Source organism: Pyrus communis, chromosome 8, assembly GCF_963583255.1.
Source record: "Pyrus communis chromosome 8, drPyrComm1.1, whole genome shotgun sequence".
Taxonomy (NCBI): Eukaryota; Viridiplantae; Streptophyta; class Magnoliopsida; order Rosales; family Rosaceae; genus Pyrus; species Pyrus communis.
The window spans coordinates 25318863-25343299 of NC_084810.1; the positions used below are offsets into that span (position 1 = coordinate 25318863).

Sequence of the window (24437 nt, forward strand, 5' to 3'; positions counted from 1 at the left end):
TAAATAATATATTGTTACCTGATCCGAGTAATTTTCCCCACTTCGAATATTACTACTAGCTTGTGCCGAAGCGTCTCTCCACGTACTAAACGATTGGCTAAGTAATTTCCAACGACTGGACATCGATTCTTTGGTTCTTTTCCCACCAATTTTCTCAAGAAAATTGGTATGAATAAGACTCCACATTTCTCGCAACTGCATCTCATTACCCGTAAGGGAACTATGAGTAACTTCAACCCAGCTAGTACACAATGCAACATCTTCAATAAGCGACCAATTCGTACCTGCACCAGTGGTCATTTTATTGAAAAAAAATGGATTCAAAATTTGAGACAAAGAAAGGAATGTGATTGAAAGTAGTTGAGAAAATATGAAATTGTTGTGTAAGGTAGATGATAATGAGAAGGTATTTATAGAAAAGTAGAAAAGTAAAAACAATTTTTTTTACAATTTTTTTCAGATTTTTCAGATATTTTTTTGAATTTTTTTGAATTTTTTAAAATTTTTTATTCAATTAATTAATCTCTGCCGTTGGATATAAAAAAATTTGAATTCCAACACTCCAGATTGTGCCACGTGTCACAACGGTAACTTTTCAGATTTTTAAAACTATTTTTTCATTTATTTTTTAATTTATAAAGCAATTTAATATCCACCGTTGATCTCAGATCGAATGGTGGATATTAAATCTGACTTAATTTTTTTTTTTTACCGTTGAGATCGAACGGTCCACATTAAGTGACCGTTAGGATCTAACGCACCGTGGGAAGCCACGTGGCTTCCCAACGGTAACTGACGGCTTCTGTTTTTTCTGATTTTTGTGTCGACGACGCGCCCCCACGCGCGGGTGGGGTCCACGCGCCTGACACAAAAAAATTTAAATAATGCGCTGACGCCACCCTGGCGTTAGCCTTACGTCACCCCCACCTCGGGCTCAAGGGCTGGCAATCCCCCACGGACCCGAAGCTCGGGCCTCCCCTTTTCATCGGGCTGGGCTACGCTGGACCACATCACCTGGCCCTCAGGCCCCTTGTTTGTCCCCTGTCCCCCGAGCAATACCCAACGCTGGGATTGCTCTAATTGAACGAATTTATCACCCCCAACTAGAGCCACACCAGCAATCCCAACAACCCTCGAATAGGATAGCGGTCAAAATAGAGAAGCCCCAACCCCTTGCCGTCACCCTAAGCCCTGCCCACACAAACCCAGATTGACAGAATTTATTACCCCCAAACAGGTCAAGGCAACAACCCCAGCAACCCTCGTAGAGAAAATCAACCTAATTTGAAAAGCCCCAACCCCTTGCCGTCACCCTAAGCCCTACCAACACAAACCCTCCTACTTTCCAGACTCACAGTTACCCAACACCCATCAGAAGATAAATACAAGAGCTGAATCCAAGAAAAGCACAGAACACGCTTTCGATCACAAACCTGTAACCACGCGCACAGAGGCGGAACTCACAAAGGAGCAAGCACTCTCACACCAGGGAGCAGTTTGCTCAAGGCACCGCCGCCGAGGTCAAGCAGTCCAGGAGGCAGTGGAGGAAAATTGCTGCTGAAGGCGGCACGCCTGATACGCAGGACCACCACAAGATGGATATTACTACTGATGGCACCTCTTATACGCCCGAAGACGTCGAGGAGTATCGGCTACGGAGGGGAATCCGTGTTGTAGGCTGGGATGATATTCCAAACCCCATCAGGGCCTTCGATGACACTGGGTTTCCGGGTACCTATGTTTATTTTTTTCTTGTATTAAACAAATTACCTTGTCATACAATATAACAAACATACATTTCCATCTGAATGTATATACATATATGTATTGAATTCTTCAATTCTCTTGACCATCGCAGAAAATGTTATACAAGAATTTTCAAAAGCTGGATTTGTCAGACCTACACCAATTCAAGCTCAAGTATGGCCAATGGATTTGGAGGACCATGACCTCATTGGTATTGCTAAACCAGGATCCGGGAAGATGCTAGCGTATCTGATCCCTGCAATTCTCTATGTAAACTCCCAGCCAAAACGATGTGAGTATTATATATGTTAGTTATCCTTAAGATAATCAAATCCAAGCTCTTTGAATCATATATTTGGTTATATATATATATATATGTATGTATGTGTGTGTGTGTGTATGAATCAGGAATAAAGTTTTGCATTTTATAATTTTCCTTCAGCTCGTGGTGGAGATGGCCCAATAGTATTGATTTTGACTCCCACAATTCAACGCGCTGAACAAATCCAACAGGAGGGTGCTAGATTTGCTGCAGCTTACAACATTAAAGTCTTATCGGGCTTGCACCTGCTAAAGCATGAAAATTCTGGTCAGACTTGTGGTAGGTGGTGGTGGTGGTGGTGGCGGCGGTGGCGGTGGCGGTGAACTACATTTTACTATCTATTGCTATTGTTTTGCTACTGTGACTGAATTTTCATGTGTCGGACGTTTGCTACTTGTTTTTCTGTTATGGGCTTTGGTTATGGTAACATGCAATTTTGTGTAGGTGGTGATTTTAAGGGGATTTCTTGTTTGAGTTTACAGTTATTCTACTTATTGATTGCATCTAATATTTTGGCTCAGGAGGTGGGATTTTAATCGACACACTTAGTAGCTTGCTTGTTTTGTTAAAGAGCAAAAGTACGAACTTGAAAAGCGTCACATACCTTGTGTTGGATGGTGCTGATTGGATCCTATCAGACACGCATGAGTCTCAAATACGAAATATATTATCTGAGGTTTGACATGTTACCCTTACTTGGTTCTTCATACCTGCAGTGCTATGTTTTCAACGTCAAACTCTTGAAAAGCTGGAAAACATTATTGGATTCCATTAAAGGGGTCAGATGAACTCTTTAGCATGTTTAAATTCCCTTACACACACGTGTGTGAGTGTGCGCGCGTGTTTATATATCAAAGTTTATGTTCAGTTGAAATTGTCTTGCTATCTGTGGGTTTGTTGAATACAGATTCGCTCAGACTGTCAAAAATCATTCTGGAGTACTGGCTGGCCAGAAGAGGTTGATAAACGGGCAAAGCTATTCCTTCACAACGCTTGCAAAGTAATATATCTTACAAATTTTTTTCCACACATATTCGTTTTTAATTATTGTTAGTGGATGAAATTGGTAGTCACATAATGTCCTTTTAATTCTATCTTGTGATTGCAATAGTACTCTTGGCGAATTTTCTCATGTGCAATACCCAATACATGTTTGATATTAATCTTCGGATGTTCAACAGGTTCAAATAGTTTCTCCAGATCTGAAAGTGACACCTCCGGTTGACCAAATTGTTTACGTCCTTACTGAAGATCAGAAATATAACAAGTAGGGGACATTCTAATGGTTGACTCCGTGCAGTTTGTTTGAGGTTATATATATCTCTGATTTATTTCAAATTTTCAGGTTGGTCGCGCTGCTATATGGTATATCGGATGGCAGCAGAGTAGTGATATTCATGGATACAAAGAAAGGACGTGAATCACACGATCAGATCGCCCTGCAGCTTTGCACGGCGGGCCTGCCCGCAGCCTCGTTTCATGAAAACAAAAGTCAAGCTGAAAGGATCGGTATTGCCTCTGAGTTTCAAGCCGGGAAGGTCCCTATAATGATTGCAACAGATGTAGCTGCTCGTATTCTAGGTATTAATAGAATTTCTCTTCGTTTGTGAAAGACTTGAAATGAACTCTTTTTTGGTTGTGCCTCAACAGTTGCATCTATTATTACTATTATAATTTTATTTGGAAAGAAATTTACTTTCTTCAATCTCATCGCAGTTGAAGGCTTTATTTGATTTACTAGTCGACATCCCCGTTTCCAAAATCATGTCCTGTTAGTAACCTAGGGTTTGTTTGTTTACTGTGGGGGTTGAGGTGTGTCAACCTGGCAAATTTTTGTTGAATGCGTTTATCCTGTGAAATGGCCAGAAGCCTTGTTTCTAATCATCTGTTTTATGCTTAATTTGCAGATCTGAAGGATGTGAAATATGTTATCAATTACGACTTTCCAGGATCCCTTGATGATTATGTTTACCACATTGACCGTTTTGGAAGTGCTGCAGCAGAAGGAACAGCATACACATTCTTTACAACTGCTAATGCTGGATGCGCAAAGGAACTTACCATCTTACTCAAGAAAGCTGGACAGTATGTTAGTTCTGAATTGGAACAACTGGGGCGTGATGTAACATATCCAGGTCAGTAACTACAAACACTAGGGTAAATAATGTTGCACACACATTGTCATATACACACGCGATGGACTATGATGCACGGATACTTCTGTTTGGTCCCTTATCCTGTATTTGATACTTGATCGGATATTATACTTGTCCGATACTCTCGGATACTCATCCAACACGTATCCTGGTTGATGGACACGAATTTGACATGATGGATACACGTATCCGGCTTTTAGGATACATTTACACTTTCAAAAAAGGTAATGAGGAGGAGAAAATTAATAAGAGACATCCATAATTGAAAGTTGCTGAATACAAAGAGTTTCCCTCTAATTAAAACCATGAATACGACTCTCACACTTCTTATACAGTTTAAAGATGATTAGATTTCGAACTTTTCTTCTCTAACAACTTAAATGTACTTGAATTTGAATGATGAATTATGTTGTAAAATTATATATTTGTTGCTATATACATCTTTATTTGCCGTATCCATAGCGTATTGTATCTTAATTTTTAGAGATTTTCCGTATTGTCGTGTCGTGTTGTATCGTCGTATCCATGTCCATCCTTTATAGGCGATGGGTAAATTATTCAGTTTCAGGTTCAGTTATGGTTACTGTGGTATCCACCTAGAACCCTTACCCGAAACGAAACTGTTTCCATTTTTTAATGAAAGAATATAAACATTTATTATATGGAGAACTGGTTATAAATAATCATGTATTAAAAAATTTGGAAGTTCATGCTGGTAATTATATGCATTATATCATTACTAGTATAAATAATATGCTTATCAATTATCAGTAGTATAATTATTTTCTTGGTAACAAATATTTAAAAATATTTGTTATATGCATATATATCAATTTTATTAGTATTAGTAGTCTATTTAATCTCATTTTATTTAAAATCCACTATCTAATTAGTATCTAATAAATATAAAAATACCATAATGGGGAAAACTGTTACCCAATGAAAAATCTGTTATCTGATGGGTTGGGTTACGCGATAACCCATTAAGGGATTCTACGGTTTTGTGTTCGGAAAAAATAAACGATTTTGGGTATGGGGATGTGTGTCATCAAAACCCGATCCACCCCGTTGCCCTCCGGTCCTACGAACACCCTGTATACTAGATGCTTTAATGTGATTTCTTAGGGTATTATATAAATTTTGTTGCTTTGATCTCACATCTCTTGTCGCCATTCTTCATTTAAGCCTAAAACTTGTTTAGCTGCCCTACTCCAATGTTGATGGTTGGTAATTTTTTTTTTTTTTTATGGTTTATGATTCGGGATTGCAAACATATTGTTAATCTTGGACTTCCGATTATTTATTTATTTGGGTATGATTGATGGCGAAACATATTATCAAGATTTATTACTTTTCAAATTCATTTCTTTTTTGGATTTATGATATGGATATGAATTGATGTCTTCCAGGAACCTACATACCTCGGACGTGGCGCTGGAAGGCTAACAACAAAATGGTATATGTGAATATGTGTGCACGCGCTGCTTGGCTGCAGCTTACTTTACCGTGCATTTGCATATAAGAACATTAAATAATGGCATGCACCATCTGTGCTAATACATAGTGTAATACACATTTGCATTTGCATATAGGACCATAAAGTAAGGTGTATATGTTGCTAACTTTGTTCCGCTTGCCTTTATTTAAACAGACTGGATATGGTCATTTCTCTCCTATGTATCTGCCTTTCCCCAGTACTGAAAAACATGCACGTTACGCCCTGGAGGAAATCAGGAAAATAAAGGTTGTGATCTGAATTTGTAATAGCTGCTGCTCTATTTCTTACGTTAGCATGTTCTGTTTTACGAGTAATCTTTCATAGCGCACTTGTTTTAATATAATATTCTGCATGGCTTTATTTTTTAGGGGCTCCAAGCGCATTTTGTGAGAGTGGTGGAGGCATACGAATTCTCCACCTTGTGTATTTTTGTTAGCATGACTTATCTAACTTTTGAGGCCGCTGACCCCGCGACTTACGAAAAGAAGCTTTACCAAGCAATAGTTGTTAAGGCGAGTGGCAAAAAGGATTTGATGTTGTTTGGTATGGTCAATTCTGATGGCCGTTTGTCAAAAATGCATGACATCAGAGAGGGAGTCGAATATCCAAGTAAGTGTCAGCTGCCTGAAGCGCTTAAAATTTAGAGAACTTTCAAATTAGTGATATCTGGGGTTCTTAATTAATTATCATGCATTTCATTTGTCAGTCTATAGTATCTGGCGAGAAGACGATGAGGACGATGAGGACGATGAAGTAGAGGAAGATGACGATGAAGACGATGAAGACGATGATGAATGATGGGGCACGAGTCACATTGACAATAAGCGGTAAATTTGATGTTTTATTATGTTTGCGATTTTATTTTTGAAACTTTATAATAAAGAAGAGAATATTATCTGCACTGATGTATATCATAAATATAATGATTTGCAGGCAACTGTTATTGCAATGATTAAGAATTTAAGAGAATGGAAGAAGCCGGCCGGGGCGGGGCTACTGCAGGCTAGGGCAATCTAACATGACTGTAGATATTGATTAGGCTTGTTTTGGAGACCGTAAATTACGTAATATGTGGTTGTGTTTGGATATGAGAGTTGGAAAACCCAATGACTATGTATTATACTTCAGTAGACCTAAGCTAACTAATTTCGACGTTGATATCAAAACTGGGTGTCAATGGTTGCGTCATTTGCTATGTCGCGTTTGCACAAAGGTAATCCGAATCAAAATGCAGAATTAGTTCTGATTTGGAATACGTCCATGTCTAACGAACATTGAGAATCAAAAAGTTGACGGGACTCACTCGAATTTTAGAATTCGTCTCCATAATTTGGAGGAATTGGAGTTCCTATGTTTAGCTGGTATTTAAATTCTTGGTTTTTTGGAGAATCGGAATGGATTTTTTTTTCCCTATTATACCCTTCACTTATTTCTAAAGGGATCATTTTAGTTCCGGTCTCTAGCTGACCTTATTGTTAAAATGAATTTGTTTAAATAGTTTGATTGAAGTCCCTAAAATCATTTAAGAAAATTAACTCCTGCATTTATACATTTAATATCCCATTATGAAATTTAAACAAATTCAGATAATATTTTTATAATATAATAATTACTTAAAAATCAATAATATAATAATATTGTCCTTCGTATAGTTATTGACATACCTCGATCCAGAATGTCTATTAGGATTCCGAATCGAGCTGAGCTATCTGACACCTGAAAGGTGACGAAGCCATAAAATGTAGTGATGTAGAAAATGTGAATAAATTTAAACCTCTGGTGGACCAAATTGTTTACGTCCTTACTAAGGATCAGAAATATAACAAGTAGGGGACATTCTAATGGTTGACCCCGTGCAGTTTGTTTGAGGTTATATACATATCTGATTATTTCCAAATTTTCAGGTTGGTTGCGCTGCTAGATGGTATATTGGATAGCAGCAGAATAATGATATTCATGGATACAAAGAAAGGATGTGAATCACATGATCAGATCGCCCTGCAGCTTTGCACGGACGGTCAGCACGCGGTCTCGTTTCATGAAAACAAAAGTCAAACGGAAAGGGTCGGTATTGCCTCTGAGTTTCAAGCTGGCAAGATCCCCATAATCATTGCAACAGATGTAGCCACTAGTGTTCTAGGTATCAATAGAATTTCTCTTAGTTTGTAAAGACTCGAAATGAACACTTTTTTGGTTGTGCCTCAACAGTTGCATCTATTATTACTTTTATAATTTTATTTAGAAAGAAATTTACGTTCTTCAATCTCGTCACATTACTTTTATAATTTTATTTAGAAAGAAATTTACGTTCTTCAATCTTGTCACAGTTGAAGGCTTTATTTGATTTACTAGTCGACATCCCCCTTTCCAAAATCATGTCGTGTTAGTAACCTAGGGTTTGTTTACTGTGGGGGTTGCCTGGCAAATTTTTGTTGAATGCATTTATCCTGTGAAATGGCCAGAAGCCTTGTTTCTAATCATCCTTTTTATGCTTAATTTGCAGATCTAAAGGATGTGAAATATGTTATCAATTACGACTTTCCAGGATCCCTTGATGATTATGTTTACCACATTGACCGTTTTGGAAGTGCTGCAGAAAGGGAACAGCATACACATTCTTTACAACTGCTAATGCTGGATGCGCAAAGGAACTTACCATCTTACTCAAGAAAGCTGGACAGAATGTTAGTTCTGAATTGGAACAACTGGGGCGTGATGTAACATATCCAGGTCAGCGTTGGGTAAATTATTCGGTTTCAGGTTTAGTTATGGTTACTGTGGTATCCGCCTAGAACCCACAACCAAAATGAAACCGTTTTCATGTTTTAATAAAAGAATGTTATTATATGGAGAATTGGTTATCAATAATCATGCATTATTAAATTTGAAAGTCCGCTGGTAATTATATGCATTATACCATTAATAGTATAAATTATATGCTTATCAATTATTAGTAGTATAAATATTTAATAATATTTGTTATATGCATTATATCAAAGGAAAACTAATGAAAACGCTTTGAAAACTTTGAATTTTAATGATAAGGACAAAATAAAGGGTAAAGTGAATAGTATCAGGATTGATTTTTTAGTGTAAAAATGTGGTTTTTCATTAAAGTGAACAGTACCGTGGACTTTTCGTTAAAACTCTCTTATATCAATTGAATTAGTAGTAGGAGTCTATTTAATCTCATTTTTATTTAAAATCCACTATCTAATTAGTATATAAATAAATATAAAAATAACTGTTACCCAATGAGAAATCCTTTATCTGATAGGTTGGGTTACGCAAAAACCCATTCAAGGATTCTACGATTTTGGATTCGGAGAAAATAAACGGATTCGGGTATAAGGATGACACGTCAGAACCGATCCACCCCATTACCATCCTGTCCTACCTACACCCTGTATACTACATGCTTTCATGTGATTTCTTGGGGTACTAAATAAATTTTGGGAGCTTTGATCTGACACTTCTCTTGCCGCCATTCGTCATTTAAGCCTAACTTGACTAGCTGCTCTACTCCAAATATTGACGTTGGTTCTTTTTTTTTTCTTTCGGTGGTTTATAATTCGGGTATGATGCAAACATATGTTTAATCTTTGACTTCGGATTATTTATTTATTTGGGTATATGATTGATGGCGAAACATATTATCAAGATTTAGTACTTTTGGAATTTATTTATTTTTGGACACTTTAACGGAAAAACTCATTTAACGAAAAAATTTATTTTTACATTAAAAAGTCAATCCTGATATTATTTACTTTATCTTTTATTTTGTCTTTATCGTTAAAACTTAAAGTTTTCAAACTATTTTCATTAACTTTCCTTTTATTTTATGGAGTGTGAACTGATATCTTCCAGGAGCCTACGTACCTCCGTTGCGGCGCTGGGTGCCTAACAACAAAATGGTATATGTGAATATGTGTGCGCGCTACTTGGCTGCAGCTTATTATTTAACTGTGCATTTGCATATAAGACCATAAAATAAGGTCTATATGTTGCTAACTTTGTTCCGCTTGCCTTTATTTAAACAGACTGGACCTGATCATTTCTCTCCAATGTATCTGCCTTCTCCCAGGCCTGAAATACATGCCCGTTACGCCCTGGAGGAAATCAGAGAAGTAAAGGTTCGGATCTGAATTTGTAATGGCTGCTGCAGTATTTCTTACGTTAGCATGTTCTGGTTTAGGAGTAATCTTTAATAGCGCACTTGTTTTAATATAATACTCTGCATGGCTTTCTTGTTTAGGGGCTCCAAGCGCATTTTGTGAGAGTGGTGGAGGCATACCAATTCACTACCTTGTGTTTGTTTTGCTAGAATGGCTTATCTAACTTTTGAGGCAGCTGACCCCACGACTTACGAAAAGAAGCTTTACCAAGCAATAGTAGTTGAGGCGACTGACAAAAAGGAAACGATGTTGTTTGGTCTGGTCAATTCTGATGGCCGTTTGTCAACAATGCATGACACTAGAGAGGGATTCGAATATCCAAGTAAGTATCAATTATCTGAAGCACTTAAAATTCAGAGAACTTTCAAATTAGTGATGTTTGGGATTCTTAACTATCATGCATTTCATTTGTCAGTCTATAGTATCTGGCGAGAAGACGATGAAGACGATGAAAACAACGAGGACGACGAGGACGATGAAGACGACGATGAATGATGGGGCACTAGTCTATATGAACTGATGTGTGTGTGTGTGTGTATATATATCATAAATTTAATGGTTTGCAGGCAACTGTTATTGCAATGGTTAAGAGAATATGGAAGGAGCCGGCCGGGGTGTGGCTACTGCAGGCTAGGGCAACCCTAACATGAATGTGGAGATTGATTAGGCTTGATTTGGAGACCGTAAATTATGTAACATTTTTTTTTTCATATTAGTTAGTATATAGAATTTAACCAAAAAATTATATATAAAATAAATTTATTTTAACTATAAGGCATTTTAGTACTTATACTCATTTTCATTTCGATTCTAATGAATTAGTAAATCGTTTATATGGAATCTATACCAATCTTACTTCGATTCCATAAAGTTTTAATAAACTTCAACATGAATCTAGTTCTGACTCTTCTTCATTCCAACTCCTCATTAATTCAAATTATTCCAATTTTAATTGCGATTCAGTGAACAAGTCACTAGTGTCCCTTAGAATCCTGCAAGTCAAAGTTAATCAAGATTCTTCACAACCGTCTTGAACCTGAAGACGCTCCAACGCGCCTATGCCTCTCTCTGCCACCTCGACTACTCCATCCCATCACGTCGAGTCTTTGTTAAAAATAAAAAATTCAGAGATTAATATTGGTATAACCACAAAACGAACAAGTAGAGGCCGAAACATTTGCATCTATTAATTAAAAATAGGGGCAAATATAGAGATTTCTGCACCTAATATTAAGGAGGGCCATATGTTGTAATTCAAAACGATGACGTTTCAAACTCCATCGGGACTTTCGATGACACTCGGTTTCCGGGTACATAATTTTTATTTTTTCTTGTATTAAACAAGTTAACTTGTTATATAATGTAACAAACATACATCTCAATTGAATATACATATATATGACATTTTATACAAAGGGAATGCTGATGCACCGATTTTCAACATTCAGAGCTCAAATGCCCCCAAAACCATTCTCGAGCGGATATCATTTGGAGTCGCATGAATTAATCTGCACAATCTGTACGTTGAATCCTGACACCGCTGGGAAGCTTTACGGTCCTGAATGCTTCAATTTCCAAACAAAAATCATATATGAGACTCATATAATTTTCCAATATAAGAAGCTCAACATAACCGTTGCATCCCAAATTATGACCTAAATTTCATGTAGAAATCGAAAACACAAAATGGAAACAAACAAAGACCGACATACAAAATTTTGTCGAATGATTTCAGGCTCTTTTATCTCTGGCATTGGTGCCGCAAAAACGAGATGTGCTAGAACTGGGCACAATCCCATGAACTGCAAAAACAGCCTTCTTGGCAATGTTTTCGCCGGAGGTGAGTGAAATCGTTCATGCAAGGTCCTGGCCACGTTAATTTTAGATTGATCTTTCTCAACATAACTGGTTTAAGCAACAACAACATGATCAACCAACTCCCTCAAAATTTAAACCAAAATATCAATTGCCAGATGACATAAAATTTGGTCACTGCAATCTGGAACTATTATAACAGTGAAGACTGAAAAGGAACTTCCTTTTAGATTCAGTAAAGTGGGAAAGATCACATAAATTTAGTCACTATCATCTTCAAAGAGGAGGTCACTGCAGAAGTATTCCGAGTCCATCACGCATAGTCAAGTGAAAGAAATTGAAACGCACGACAATACCAAAATGATTTGATATATTACCATTTTAGCATATTATATCATATTGACATTCCTGTGTAGGTAAGTTTCTCCCGAGAAACCAAATATATATGTCAAGATGCAGAAACTTTTACCTTGGAATTGTTCTGTGAGAAGAATGGAGGAGCTGGAGTAGGGTTTGCAATGAGAGAGCTTCCATTGGCAAATGGAAGTTGAAGAACTTGGAGATAACGGATGAAATGTGGGGAGCTTGAGAAGGCATGGAGAATTTTCCTACTGAGTGTCAATGTCCATGTAACACCGGCCATATGGACCGTTCTTTTGGAGCCATACAAAAAAGTAGGTATAGTGTTAAGTTTTGTTTGAAATATTTTTAAAATGAGTTAAAGCATTTTTAAAGTAAATGTTTTTGGATTTCAAAAGCGTTTAAAGTACTTCCTACAAGAAATAATAGTTATATGCTTCTTGCATAAAACAATAAAAGGCTTTTTTTAAAGATTCATTTGTCATTTTACTAAGACTTGGTTACAAAAATTTTAACAACAAAAGAGCTTTTAGCTATTTCCAAACGAACGCTAAGTCAATGCGAAAAAGAAAATAATTATATCTGTGAAAAAGATCAACCATTAATTTCAAAAAGAAGAAAATTAACCATACTTTAAGATCTAATGTTGATTGATATGAAATGAAATTGAATGATAAAATACAAATTAATGTTTTGATTTAGTGGTATTTTCTTTGTTAATGTCGGAAATTCAAGTACGAAGATGTCATTCTCTCTATTTATAAAAAGAAATTATATTTTCACTATCACAAATGTAATGAGTTTGAGTATAACGTAAAGTAAGATTGGAAAATTGCGTATTTCATGAAAGAACTAAATCAAATAACGTAAAAAAGATTTTTCTTTTTTTTTTTTTTGGGTCAAATGATAGATTTGTATAAAAGAAACTTGGGATTTCACAATTTTGTAACCTTCAACCAATGAATGTACATTAGATTTTCTTGATTGATTAGATTTTGAAAATATCATTCAACCAAGTCTTTCATATTAATTGTTTTTTTAACTAGATAGTGTTAGAAGGTTTTTATTTATTAAATATTTGACTATGAGACTAATAAATGTTGTTAACTACTTAAACTACAAATTCTTATGAAAAAAAGGTTGCAATCTTTGTGTCTAGGTATTATAAGTACTTGGAAATTACCAAATCCTTTTCTTATAAAAGAAGAAAAAAAAAAGAAAAAAAAAAGAAAAAAAAGAAAAAACGGGGATTTCATCTGTATTACATGTGGAGCTGCTTGCAATTCGAGCAGGTTTGCAACTGGCATAGATGGTTGGATGCAATCTGTTACAGATGGAGTCTGACTCTTAAGAGGCTGTGGCTGCCTGCAATGGAGGTACAAACGACCAGGGCAGGCCTCGAGAATTTAGGGATCATGTGCAAAATTTAGACGGTGGCTCTTCATTTTCTAACAGTGTATTTTTTTTTAATATTATTTCTTAAAATTGAATTGAAATATTACAAATTAGTGAACCAAAAATAAGTTTGTTTTATTGGAGTGTTTTTTATCTTCAAAAAGTCTTGAGTTCGAAACAAGTTGAATGTTTTTGTGTAAATTTATCTGCTCAATAAGTTTATAATATGCAAAAATTAGAAATTCCAAAGCAAAACCATAGGGATCGAACCCCGCTCTTAGGTGAAATGGTAGGAAGCCCAAAGCACAATCCCCTTATTTAATATATTTATATGTATATGTGTACATGTAAAGAAATTTTGGGTGGCACCCTTTACACACCAACAAGACCGGCTTTGATATTAAGGAGTTTACTTCTGAGTCACAAGAGTATAGTATTTTGTATATTTCGCATAATTTTAAGGGAGCGGTTCGTCACCTCGCTAAGTTAAGGTTATATAATTTGAGGAACTTATGTTATAAAGGATAAGTTTTTCAATGTACTAGGAATATAGGATTTTACGTCATATATTATATACCAGTGATGAGAATTATTTTTTAAGTGTTCTCAACTTGTATAATAACATATAACGTATGTGTCTATATTCTATATACACCTAAAAATCTCTCGTTATAAAGGACATACTCTACCAAAAATTTGTATTCTAGTCGAAATTTCTTCGTCACTAAGGCTATCGTTTTTCAAAAAGTAAAAGAAGAAGAATCATTCAAACGTGAACTTCTTGGCAAGTTTCGGATTCAAACTCCCCTTTTTCCTCTTTGATTCTCTTATTGGGGCAACTTTTCAACACAAAAAGCCAAACCCCTCAAATTCGAACAGTCTAGACCCGACACGTGGCACTGCAACAGCCCAGGTCTAACGGAACAGGAATTCCCAACCCGTACGCGAACCGGACCCCGAAAATTCCTATCAAAAAATAAGATCCAATTAATTGGCGAAAAATAGCAATCGAAGGATCTAGAAACCCTAGTCAAGTCTCCTATATAATCCCACGCCTCCCTCACTCCAGGAACCACTCTCTCCTACGCTCCCCCTTTCTCTTTACGACGTCGTCTCCAAAACCCTAGATCTTCAGAAAATCCTTGTACGTGAGATCAATGGCGGAGGCTGAGACGTTTGCCTTCCAGGCCGAGATCAACCAGCTTCTGAGTTTGATCATCAACACCTTCTACAGCAACAAGGAGATCTTTCTCCGTGAGCTCATCAGCAATGCCTCTGATGTGAGTCTTCGATCCTTTTGCTGTTCTATTTGCTTTCAGTTTTGGTGTTTTTGGGGTTTCTTGTATGAATCGTTGTGTTGTATGTTTGCATTTGGAATTGGGGCGTTTGGATTCTGCGATTGATTCTGTTTAGGTTAGATTAGAGATCTGAACATGTTAATTTCGATGCTAAAGTTTGTAGCTTTGTTAGGTAATCTTCGATTTTGTTCTGTTTATCTGAACTTTTTTATTACTGTAGAAAGAGTTTTGGGTTAGTTATCTTGTTATGGCCTGACAATACTGTGAAATATGTGATCAAGGGTTTCCGGGTTTCGATTTATGTTAGGATTTTGATATATTCTGGATTATGTTGTTCATCCTTAAAGCCAGTTATTAAGTTCAATTGGGTATAAAAATTTAATATCGCTGTATGAAGGATTCGCCTTTAATCTTGGTATGTTTTTGAAACTGTTTTCGTAATTTATACAAATGGTGATCTTGGTTTTTAAAGGTGTGGAAATTGTGTAGTTAAATATTTTTTTGTATTTGCCTTAATGTGAGTTCTTTTGTTGAGATAGATGAAATTGGCACTGTTTTTACTTGTTTGTTTATGTTATGTATACAGGCTCTTGATAAGATCAGATTTGAGAGCTTGACCGACAAGAGCAAGCTCGATGGCCAGCCAGAGCTCTTCATCCATATCATCCCTGACAAAGCCAGCAACACATTGACCATTATCGACAGTGGTATTGGGATGACCAAAGCTGGTACGTTGGTGTTCACTATTTAATTTGTTATTTGATGTTGTTTGATTTATGGTTCGTTTATTTGATGCTAATCCAAATGGGATTTATGCTTATGCTTTTAATCTTGATTTGTGATGTCAGATTTGGTGAACAACCTCGGTACCATTGCTAGGTCTGGCACCAAGGAGTTCATGGAAGCCTTGGCTGCTGGTGCTGATGTTAGCATGATTGGTCAGTTCGGTGTTGGGTTCTACTCTGCATACCTTGTTGCCGATAAGGTCATTGTTACCACCAAGCACAATGACGATGAGCAGTACGTGTGGGAGTCTCAGGCTGGAGGCTCATTCACTGTGACCAGAGACACGACTGGTGAGGTTCTTGGCAGGGGTACAAAGATCACCCTGTACCTTAAGGAGGACCAGCTTGAGTACCTTGAGGAGCGCCGCCTCAAGGATTTGATCAAGAAGCACTCTGAGTTCATCAGCTACCCAATCTCTCTGTGGATTGAGAAAACCACCGAGAAGGAGATTTCTGACGACGAGGATGAGGAAGAAAAGAAGGAAGAGGAGGGAAAGGTTGAGGAAGTTGACGAGGAGAAGGAGAAGGAAGAGAAGAAAAAGAAGAAGATCCAGGAGATTTCCCATGAATGGTCTTTGGTTAACAAGCAGAAGCCTATCTGGATGAGGAAGCCAGAGGAGATCACCAAGGAAGAGTACTCTGCTTTTTACAAGAGTCTCACCAATGACTGGGAGGAGCACCTTTCTGTGAAGCACTTTTCGGTTGAGGGTCAGCTTGAGTTCAAGGCTGTCCTCTTCGTCCCGAAGAGGGCTCCATTCGATCTGTTTGACACCAAGAAGAAGCCCAACAACATCAAGCTGTATGTCCGCCGTGTCTTTATCATGGACAACTGTGAGGAGTTGATCCCAGAATACCTTGGCTTTGTTAAGGGTATTGTCGACTCCGAGGATCTCCCCCTTAACATCTCAAGAGAAATGTTGCAGCAGAACAAGATCTTGAAGGTCATCCGCAAGAACTTGGTTAAGAAGTGCATTGAGATGTTCCAGGAAATTGCTGAGAACAAGGAGGACTACAACAAGTTCTACGAGTCCTTCTCCAAGAACCTCAAGCTCGGAATCCATGAGGACTCCCAGAACAAGACTAAGCTCGCTGAGTTGCTGAGATACCACTCCACCAAGAGCGGTGATGAGATGACCAGCCTTAAGGACTACGTGACAAGGATGAAGGAGGGCCAGCAAGACATCTACTACATCACTGGTGAGAGCAAGAAGGCTGTTGAGAACTCTCCATTCCTTGAGAAGCTGAAGAAGAAGGGTTACGAGGTTCTCTTCATGGTTGACGCCATTGATGAGTATGCTATTGGTCAGCTCAAGGAATTCGAGGGCAAGAAGCTTGTCTCAGCCACCAAGGAAGGTCTGAAGCTTGATGAGAGCGAAGACGAAGCCAAGAAGAAGGAAGAGCTCAAGGAGAAATTCGAGGGTCTTTGCAAGGTCGTCAAGGATGTCTTGGGCGACAGAGTTGAGAAGGTTGTGGTGTCTGACCGTGTGGTCGATTCTCCCTGCTGTTTGGTGACCGGCGAGTATGGCTGGACTGCCAACATGGAAAGAATCATGAAGGCGCAGGCTTTGAGGGATAACAGCATGGCCGGCTACATGTCTTCCAAGAAGACCATGGAGATCAACCCCGAGAATCCGATCATGGAGGAGCTCAGGAAGAGGGCAGATGCGGATAAGAACGACAAGTCGGTGAAGGACCTTGTCCTCCTCCTGTTTGAGACTTCTCTTCTCACCTCCGGGTTCAGCCTCGACGATCCCAACACCTTCGGCAACAGGATCCACAGGATGTTGAAGCTCGGACTGAGCATTGATGATGACGCCGTCGAGGGCGACGCAGAGATGCCACCATTGGAGGACGCTGATGCTGATGCAGAGGGCAGCAAGATGGAGGAAGTCGATTAAGTTTCTGAGTGATTTAACCCCCGCCCAGCCAGCAGTAGTTTTTCTTACCCCACCCCCCCTAAGTAGTTATTTTTCTTTTTAATTCTAAGTTTTTGTATTTTTGGATGGTTTACTACTGTTTGGTATCGGATATTATAATTACCATTTTTATTAATTGCGTTTGGAACAATTATCTCTTGTGGCTCTCTCTGTCCTTTTTATATATTATATTTTAAGAAAAATTAACCAAAGGTGTGGAAAATTTTTTTTTTTAAATTTTTTTTATTTTGGAAAAAAGTATGGAAAATTTTTAATTTTAATAAAAAAAAAAAAAGACAAATAAATGTGTAGTGAATAGTATAAAGAAAAAGTAAAAAATATAATTTTTCGTTATAAGTAAACAATATTGTTAGTATTTTATTAAAGTTCTTTATATTTTAATTCAAAGTTTATGTACTTTAAGATGGGCGTATCTGGGTTATTGGTTTCTTAATTTCTGTAAGTAATATTCTCTTACAAATCAGAAGAAATTATAGCAGTAGTTAAAGTTCAATTAAAATCTATGATTATTTGTCTTTTTAACTCTATCAAATGTGTAAATACAGTCTTTGTTAGAACATGCGTTAAAATGAGTCACACGTAAGCTGAACTAAGAAGCAAATATGAAAACAAAATAAAAATTTTGTATTAGTGATTTCTCAACTTTAATTCAATTAGAGTAATAGTTTCTAAATTTTAACCTAATTGGAAAAATGTTCTTTCAACTTTAGCCTAACTGTAGCAATGATTTTTTTTTTTTTTTTTTTTTCCAATGACTTATTTTTTACTGAAGTTTTGACGGAGTTGACGAAAATAATCATAGATGCACATTTTAATCAGTTAAAAAACTAATGGACATTGATTTTTTTGTTAAAGTGTTATTGTTCTAATTTTGTTAAAGTGGAATATTCATTACTATAAATTATAGACGGACTTGCATAGACGGGGTGACATTGTCATGATGTTTTCGCCTACTAAAAGCAATGTTGATTTGGACGCTACCATATGGTTTCTTGGATCGAGAAGGTGGATGCGCTTTCATTAAGAGAGATTGGGGACAATTGGGTAGCACTAGATTTTGTTTTACCAACGTTTTCATTTTGGACTAGGATTCTCTCCCTTTCTCTTTTCATTCCCTTCCATTCCCTCATTTCGTATTCTCTTATATTGTTTCTCTTACTATAAAAAATTAACATAAGATGTTGACATAACTTAACCGTGACTGTTCAAATAGAAGGGAAGAGAAAAAAAAAAGAGGAGAGAATCATACTCCAGTCTTTTTAAATTAATGGGACAACTTTCCTTCGTTAGAGGATGTTGTTGAGTTCAAATTTCATGATTGATAATTGCTTACGAAAGAAATAACGTATTTTCATATTTAAGTCTATATTCAAACATAAGTATCGGTGTCGAATATGAATTTAGATAACAATCTTATGGTGGTGTATTCAAGCCTAAGTATGTTAACTTTTTTCAATCCAAACTTTGATTATCCCGTAAGATTTCTTGATCGATTTGCCAAAAAAATCCAAGAACGAAAACCAACAGTTTGATTTATTAAGTTCAAATCGAAGATTCAGAACAAGCAGTAGTCAAATTGATAGAACAGTGTTCTTCTTCTGCAATCAAGTTTAAATTTCACTTTCTCGTAGATTAGTGCAAGGAAGCTTTGGCAGTCTTTAGAGTTCGTGTTATGTAAAGATGCCCTTTGCTTTCCACTAGTGGTCTTTGTCATCAGGCACCAATTGCAACTTGAGTTGTTAACGGCATGACAGTCACACTCGTTTATTTATCGGAGCGTGACAACTTTGTCGTCGTACTGCATTTTCAACATCAAAAGCAGATAAAAAGGCAGAAATTCTTCATTGGGCCAAATTATATCGAGTGGACAGATACTTTCCAAAGTACCAATGAATGACAAATTGCAAGATAGCGAAGAACTTGCACTTTTCCATCTTTTTAAGTGCCAAAATCATACTAGTGTGCCTCTCTACAATTCAAATTCAGTCTCGAAAGAAGCCGAAATCGGAAGCCACATTATACTTAACAGGCAACTTCAGTCGTCGTCGTCGATCATAAAATACACAGCCAAAAAAAAAAATTTCAAAAGAAACGACAAATATGACGGTGTAAAAATTTTCTACTTGGCCCTTTTACACAATAGTGAGCCCCTCCCATTCTTCAGAAGCATGCAAACCACAACCGAATCAAAGAATGACGTCTGTTGGAGCTTAAAATCGGAAATTTTCGACTTCAGGTGTCGTCCACTTGTGAGTGAAATACGAAGCTTGGGAATGTTGTGGTGATGTCTCTGCTCAGAACACAAAACACCTGATGGTCAGAAGTGTATGGTAACACGCAGTTGAATCTGCTACAATGAGTTCAATTAAATCTCAAACTTAGTACTTGTAAAGATTTCTAACGTATTCAGTTTAAAGTTTTTAGTTGGCAATGATCGTTTGCTGGCTGTTCATCACAGGAAAATCAAAACCAAAGCAGATATCGTGGATATATCTTGAGCCCTGTGGCTATAAGCATACACGAACATAACAACGTTGATTTACAAGACCATGGAGTTTCAAAATCATTTCCACAAGAGCTGTCTTTGTATGGCCGGAAAATTTTATCTTGTTCTCAGCAGGCATATAAAGTAGGGTCATTTGTAAGAACAATGACTTGTGGGACAACTGCAATGCGTATTATATCTGAAACTTACTTGAGGTATTGGAGCGTCATATTTTTAAGAAGGGACGGGTGTCGCAAAACAAGGCTTCTCCACTCTTCCTTGTCGATCCTCCCATCATGTTTTGTATCAGCTTCCTCAAAGGTCTGAAACAAAAAGTTCCAAAACAAGAAAAGCAAAAACCAAATCAACTTCAGTAACAAACCAAGTACTCTTCCACGTAACAAATATATCCAGGAACATCGTACACCAAAATATCAAATACTAAAGTTGGGTTGAGAAAGCACCTTATCAATTATACTCTCTATCACATCATCCGAAAGATTCATGCCAGATTCTGCAAGAGTAGCCACAACCATTTGCTTCACCTAGATACAGAAAGACAAATAAGAATAAATGAACTGTTAGAAAGAAGCAGATCGAATCTCAACAAATAAAGTGGGAGATAACAACAGTTTACTCGGAAATAAATTATTACCTCCTGCCTTTCAATGAAGCCTTGCTGCTTGAGATCATATAATTGAAACGAAACTGGAATTTGAAATTTTCAAACTTAGTATTGAGAAAACAATAAAAAACGATACAAGACAAGGCATAATTGATTTATTAAAGACTTAACTTTCAATTTCATGATCATATTTCACGAGTTACAATTCAGGTTGAAACATTAACTGAGAGATATTACAAGTATATAACTAACAGCATGAAAGAAATCGTCAACTACAGACAACGTACACTCAATCTTGTCATCAATAGGGGCGTTGGGATGAAAGACAGAGAGAGCTCGAGCAAACTCTTCAAAACCTAGTATTCCATTGTGCTTTGTGTCGAACAAGTCAAATACCTGCAATGACAAATCAATAAATAAGCAGCGGCTTATCCAAGCCACTTAAGGCATGACAAATGCCTTAAGATGCACAAGTGATGAAATTTAGATGATGGATTTAAAGAAAAGAATAACAAAATATGATGAAGATGTAATATCTCACAGAAAAACGTACACGATCAGCAAACAAACTCTCTTTCTTGTTTGTCTTGAATAATGCCAGTTGAAATTCCTCCTACACAATGGCATAAAAGAACAACTTGAGAGAAAGATATAAAAAAGAATGGAATGGAGAAAAGTAAACTTGTAAGAAAGTGCAAAATCACAAATACAATTCTGATCCAAATGCATACGTGAAAAGCATTGGCTAAAGAACAAAAAGATTATGCAAACCTTGTTAATCAACCCGTCATCAATCACTGCACTGCTGATCTTCTTAAATAGCTCGTAAAGTGCCTCTATTTCACTCACGCTGACTGCATTTAATAACAAACAGTAATTTGCAGTAGAATGAGAACCGATTGTTTAGATCTAGAACTAAAATAATGGGTATTTAGACGCATTAAAAGTTAAAAATTGCTCATTTATTGACATACACACTGTCTCCCTTGCTAGAATTTCAGGGTCTTCTAAGCCTCTCGATTGCTTGTACAAGTCAAGATCACAGCAACTCAGTAGGGAAGCACATAAATGCTTTAACCCGCCTATACACTGCAACATGATATTTTCCGCAGATCAAAACACTCCATACCTGGTTGACACGAAAAAATGAAACCACAACATGAGACTACCTTTAAGTGTTTCTACAAAAGATAGGATTCTACAGCATGTAAATAACAGAACAAACCTTTTAACCATTTCCTGCTTCTAACTCACGGCCCGAACCCCAAGATCGTAAAACTTGAGGCAGCCAAAGCTATATCTCCTGTGAAGCTTGTGATAGTAGCTGAATCAAACAAGTAGAATGATAGATTAGAAAGCGTTTTCAAAAACAAGTTTTCCACTCCTAAAGCCCAAAAACAAGGGTAAACACACAATTACTAAACAAGGAATCGCATATGACTCGATCAACGAAAACTCTCTGACTCAAGAAGAACAGTCCGATCACATGTGGCAACCGAAAAAATGATCATAATGAAATCCTTTAACATTTTAAAGAATCCTTCCATCATAAAAAGAGCAAAAACTTCATGACATAGGCATCCTAGGAGTACAATTTACAATACCTGACAACTATCTTCGATTTCTAAATACCACAACGTTTTCGGAGTCATAACATCTAATGGGATTTGAATAGAACTAAACAAACACAAATTCTTCTACCGATTACAACCCACAAAATTAAATAAACTTTCAATTTAGACCATGAAAACGAAATTACAATTATGAATCTTTATTCAGCTCACTCAATTCATACCCCCATAAACATTTCGATTGCTTTCGAAACACACGACTGAGAAACAATCCAATAAGAAAACATATCCGAGTGCAGAGACGAATAAATGTGCAAAATTTCGCACTAAATTTCGGCTTAGAAATCACGGAAAGTGATTCCTAAATCCACAATTCATTTCCATAACCAATCACACATCGATAAATAAGAAAATTCACAGCAATGGACAGAAACATGAAAATAAGCTCGCAATCCTCGAATCCGATTCCGAGATCCAACACAACCAACCGAAGGCAATTGGAAGACTCAAAATTTATACAGCAGGAGCTCAACGATCCGTTTGGCGCCCGAGAAAATCCGAGAAAAAAATTGAAAACAGATTCGAAGAAACGAAAAAACAAGTAAAGATTCGAAATTTGGAGAATTATATGACGAAAGATGGAAACTTTACTTTGTGAGAGAGAGGGGGGGGCAGATGTCGCGGTGGCTGAGCAAGCTTCGCGGCGGAGGAGGCGGTGGTTTGGGATCTCCGTGCAACTCGCTGTGGTTGTAGCGAAAGAGGAGTTACGAATGTAATAGAGAGGAGAAGAAAAGAAGAAGAGCACGACGTTGTTAGAGTTGTTTAGAAACACTGTTTTATGATGCGAAAACCATTAGCGACGACGTTTTGATGTTGGATGGGCAGATTGCCACCCGCCGCTAGAGAATTATTGGAGGGTATTTGTTTGTTTTGTTTTTAATTGTTTTTGGAAAAAAAGATAAGGATATGTTATTTTTTGGGTTGGCAATCATTCCAACTTTTACAAAGTTTTCCACCTGTTATTTGTTTATTATAACATGCTTTTTGAATATTTAATGACTTTATTTATGTGGCTTTTTGATAGGCGTTTCGTTTTTCCATTTGTTATTTTTAAGAATCTAATTAATTTTTATTTTATAATTTTATTAGAAATATGTTTGATTATCTATAATATTGGTGTAAGTGATTTTATGATACATTTGGATTATTGGTATATTTTGTTCCTTAATAATTTTAAAATGTAAACGTACCATAAGTCAGCAAAAATCAGTAGGGTTATTTACAAATATAACATAAGTTTTAAATACATTTTTTAATACAATTATACGTAAAGTTTTAGCAAATATTCATGAAGTTTTCTTATGAAAGTATACGTAATATTTAACAAATATTCATGAAGTTTTGTTATGAAAGTATTAATGACTTTTTCTAATGAAGGAAGGGCGTAATTCCTTTTTTGTTCAAATTGAACATTACTTTAGTTTAGCCGATCCCGTTTAATTAGGCAAGCCTTGATTATTGTTTTTTACCATTACTTTAGTTTTTTTTATTAATAATAATGTCTTGTTGTTGTAGTTTCCTTGTAAAACAATTAACAAAACCTATTTGGCATCATAATCTCTAAACGACCCTCTTACTAAGCGCTGGTCAAATTAAGGTTTAGAGTTCAAATCCTGCCTTCTTTGATTTAAAATTAATCGACAAAAAAAAAAAAAATAGAAATATATATAGTCCCAAAATTTCCATAAATATCTGAACAAAAGTTAAGATCCATTGGGGCTAGCAGATGAATTTACTTTTTAGGTTAATTGGGCTTGCGGATGAATGATCCAGCACCTATATGCATATGAAGTGTTAATAAAGTGTTAATCTTTTGGTGGAGTTCGTTATCAATCGTAGTTCAAATTAAAATTTCTGTCAAAATCTCATCCGCATTCGAGGGTAAAAAGGTCATTTCATTCTTTTTTCTTTTCTTTTTGGAAATTGCACTTTTTTATAATAAACAAAAATATAAGAAAAAAAAAAAATATTCCCTCCCCAATCCCTATCCTTATCAGCCATAGCCAAGGCCGCCCACCACCTATCCCCCTCTCTCTCACATAACCCTAGTCATACCGTGTTTTTCTTAAAATGAAACTAAATTCAATGTATGCATAATAACTTATATTCTAACCTAAACACGATAAGGTACTTTGTGATTTTTTTACATCTTGGATTTGAACTCTTGACTATCTTGAAATGAGAAAGTCTGATAATATGAATCTTTTAA

The 24437-nt window shown here is 36.5% G+C and overlaps 3 protein-coding genes and 1 pseudogene across 5 annotated transcripts in view; 3 read left to right on the forward strand and 1 right to left on the reverse strand.

Moving 5' to 3' along the window:
- LOC137741502 (DEAD-box ATP-dependent RNA helicase 20-like) overlaps positions 1–6977 on the forward strand; it is a 29058-nt gene extending 22081 nt beyond the window's left edge. For both annotated transcript variants that reach the window (XM_068481206.1, XM_068481205.1), the window contains 13 exons: positions 1497–1731; positions 1859–2038; positions 2189–2347; positions 2590–2744; positions 2976–3068; positions 3250–3335; positions 3414–3649; positions 3976–4203; positions 5634–5680; positions 5876–5968; positions 6091–6331; positions 6429–6549; positions 6656–6977. In XM_068481206.1, the coding sequence (XP_068337307.1) occupies positions 1497–1731; positions 1859–2038; positions 2189–2347; positions 2590–2744; positions 2976–3068; positions 3250–3335; positions 3414–3649; positions 3976–4203; positions 5634–5680; positions 5876–5968; positions 6091–6331; positions 6429–6520 (1845 nt within the window). In that variant the 3' untranslated portion in view covers positions 6521–6549; positions 6656–6977. The remainder of the gene's footprint in view (positions 1–1496; positions 1732–1858; positions 2039–2188; positions 2348–2589; positions 2745–2975; positions 3069–3249; positions 3336–3413; positions 3650–3975; positions 4204–5633; positions 5681–5875; positions 5969–6090; positions 6332–6428; positions 6550–6655) is intronic.
- On the forward strand, positions 6899–10392 carry LOC137743220 (DEAD-box ATP-dependent RNA helicase 14-like; annotated as a pseudogene).
- A 4135-nt stretch (positions 10393–14527) lies between these two features.
- LOC137741501 (heat shock protein 90-2) lies at positions 14528–17617 on the forward strand. The gene is made up of 3 exons (XM_068481204.1): positions 14528–14747; positions 15352–15493; positions 15614–17617. The coding sequence occupies exons 1-3, from the start codon at positions 14625–14627 to the stop codon at positions 17446–17448; spliced, it is 2100 nt and encodes a 699-aa protein (XP_068337305.1). The 5' UTR covers positions 14528–14624; the 3' UTR covers positions 17449–17617.
- Positions 17618–19308: 1691 nt separating this feature from the next.
- Positions 19309–23026, reverse strand: LOC137741503 (calcineurin B-like protein 3). Of its 2 annotated transcripts, none has more exons than XM_068481208.1 (10): positions 22820–23026; positions 21823–21921; positions 21572–21726; positions 21369–21451; positions 21139–21210; positions 20885–20993; positions 20628–20680; positions 20437–20517; positions 20183–20295; positions 19309–19777 (listed from the first exon to the last, which is right to left on the reverse strand). In XM_068481208.1, the coding sequence occupies exons 3-10, from the start codon at positions 21693–21695 to the stop codon at positions 19720–19722; spliced, it is 693 nt and encodes a 230-aa protein (XP_068337309.1). In that variant the 5' UTR covers positions 21696–21726; positions 21823–21921; positions 22820–23026; the 3' UTR covers positions 19309–19719. The 2 variants fall into 2 exon arrangements, with proteins under 2 accessions (XP_068337309.1, XP_068337310.1); XM_068481209.1 differs by having other exon boundaries at positions 21151–21210; positions 22820–23020.
- Between the last annotated feature and the right edge of the window lie 1411 nt (positions 23027–24437).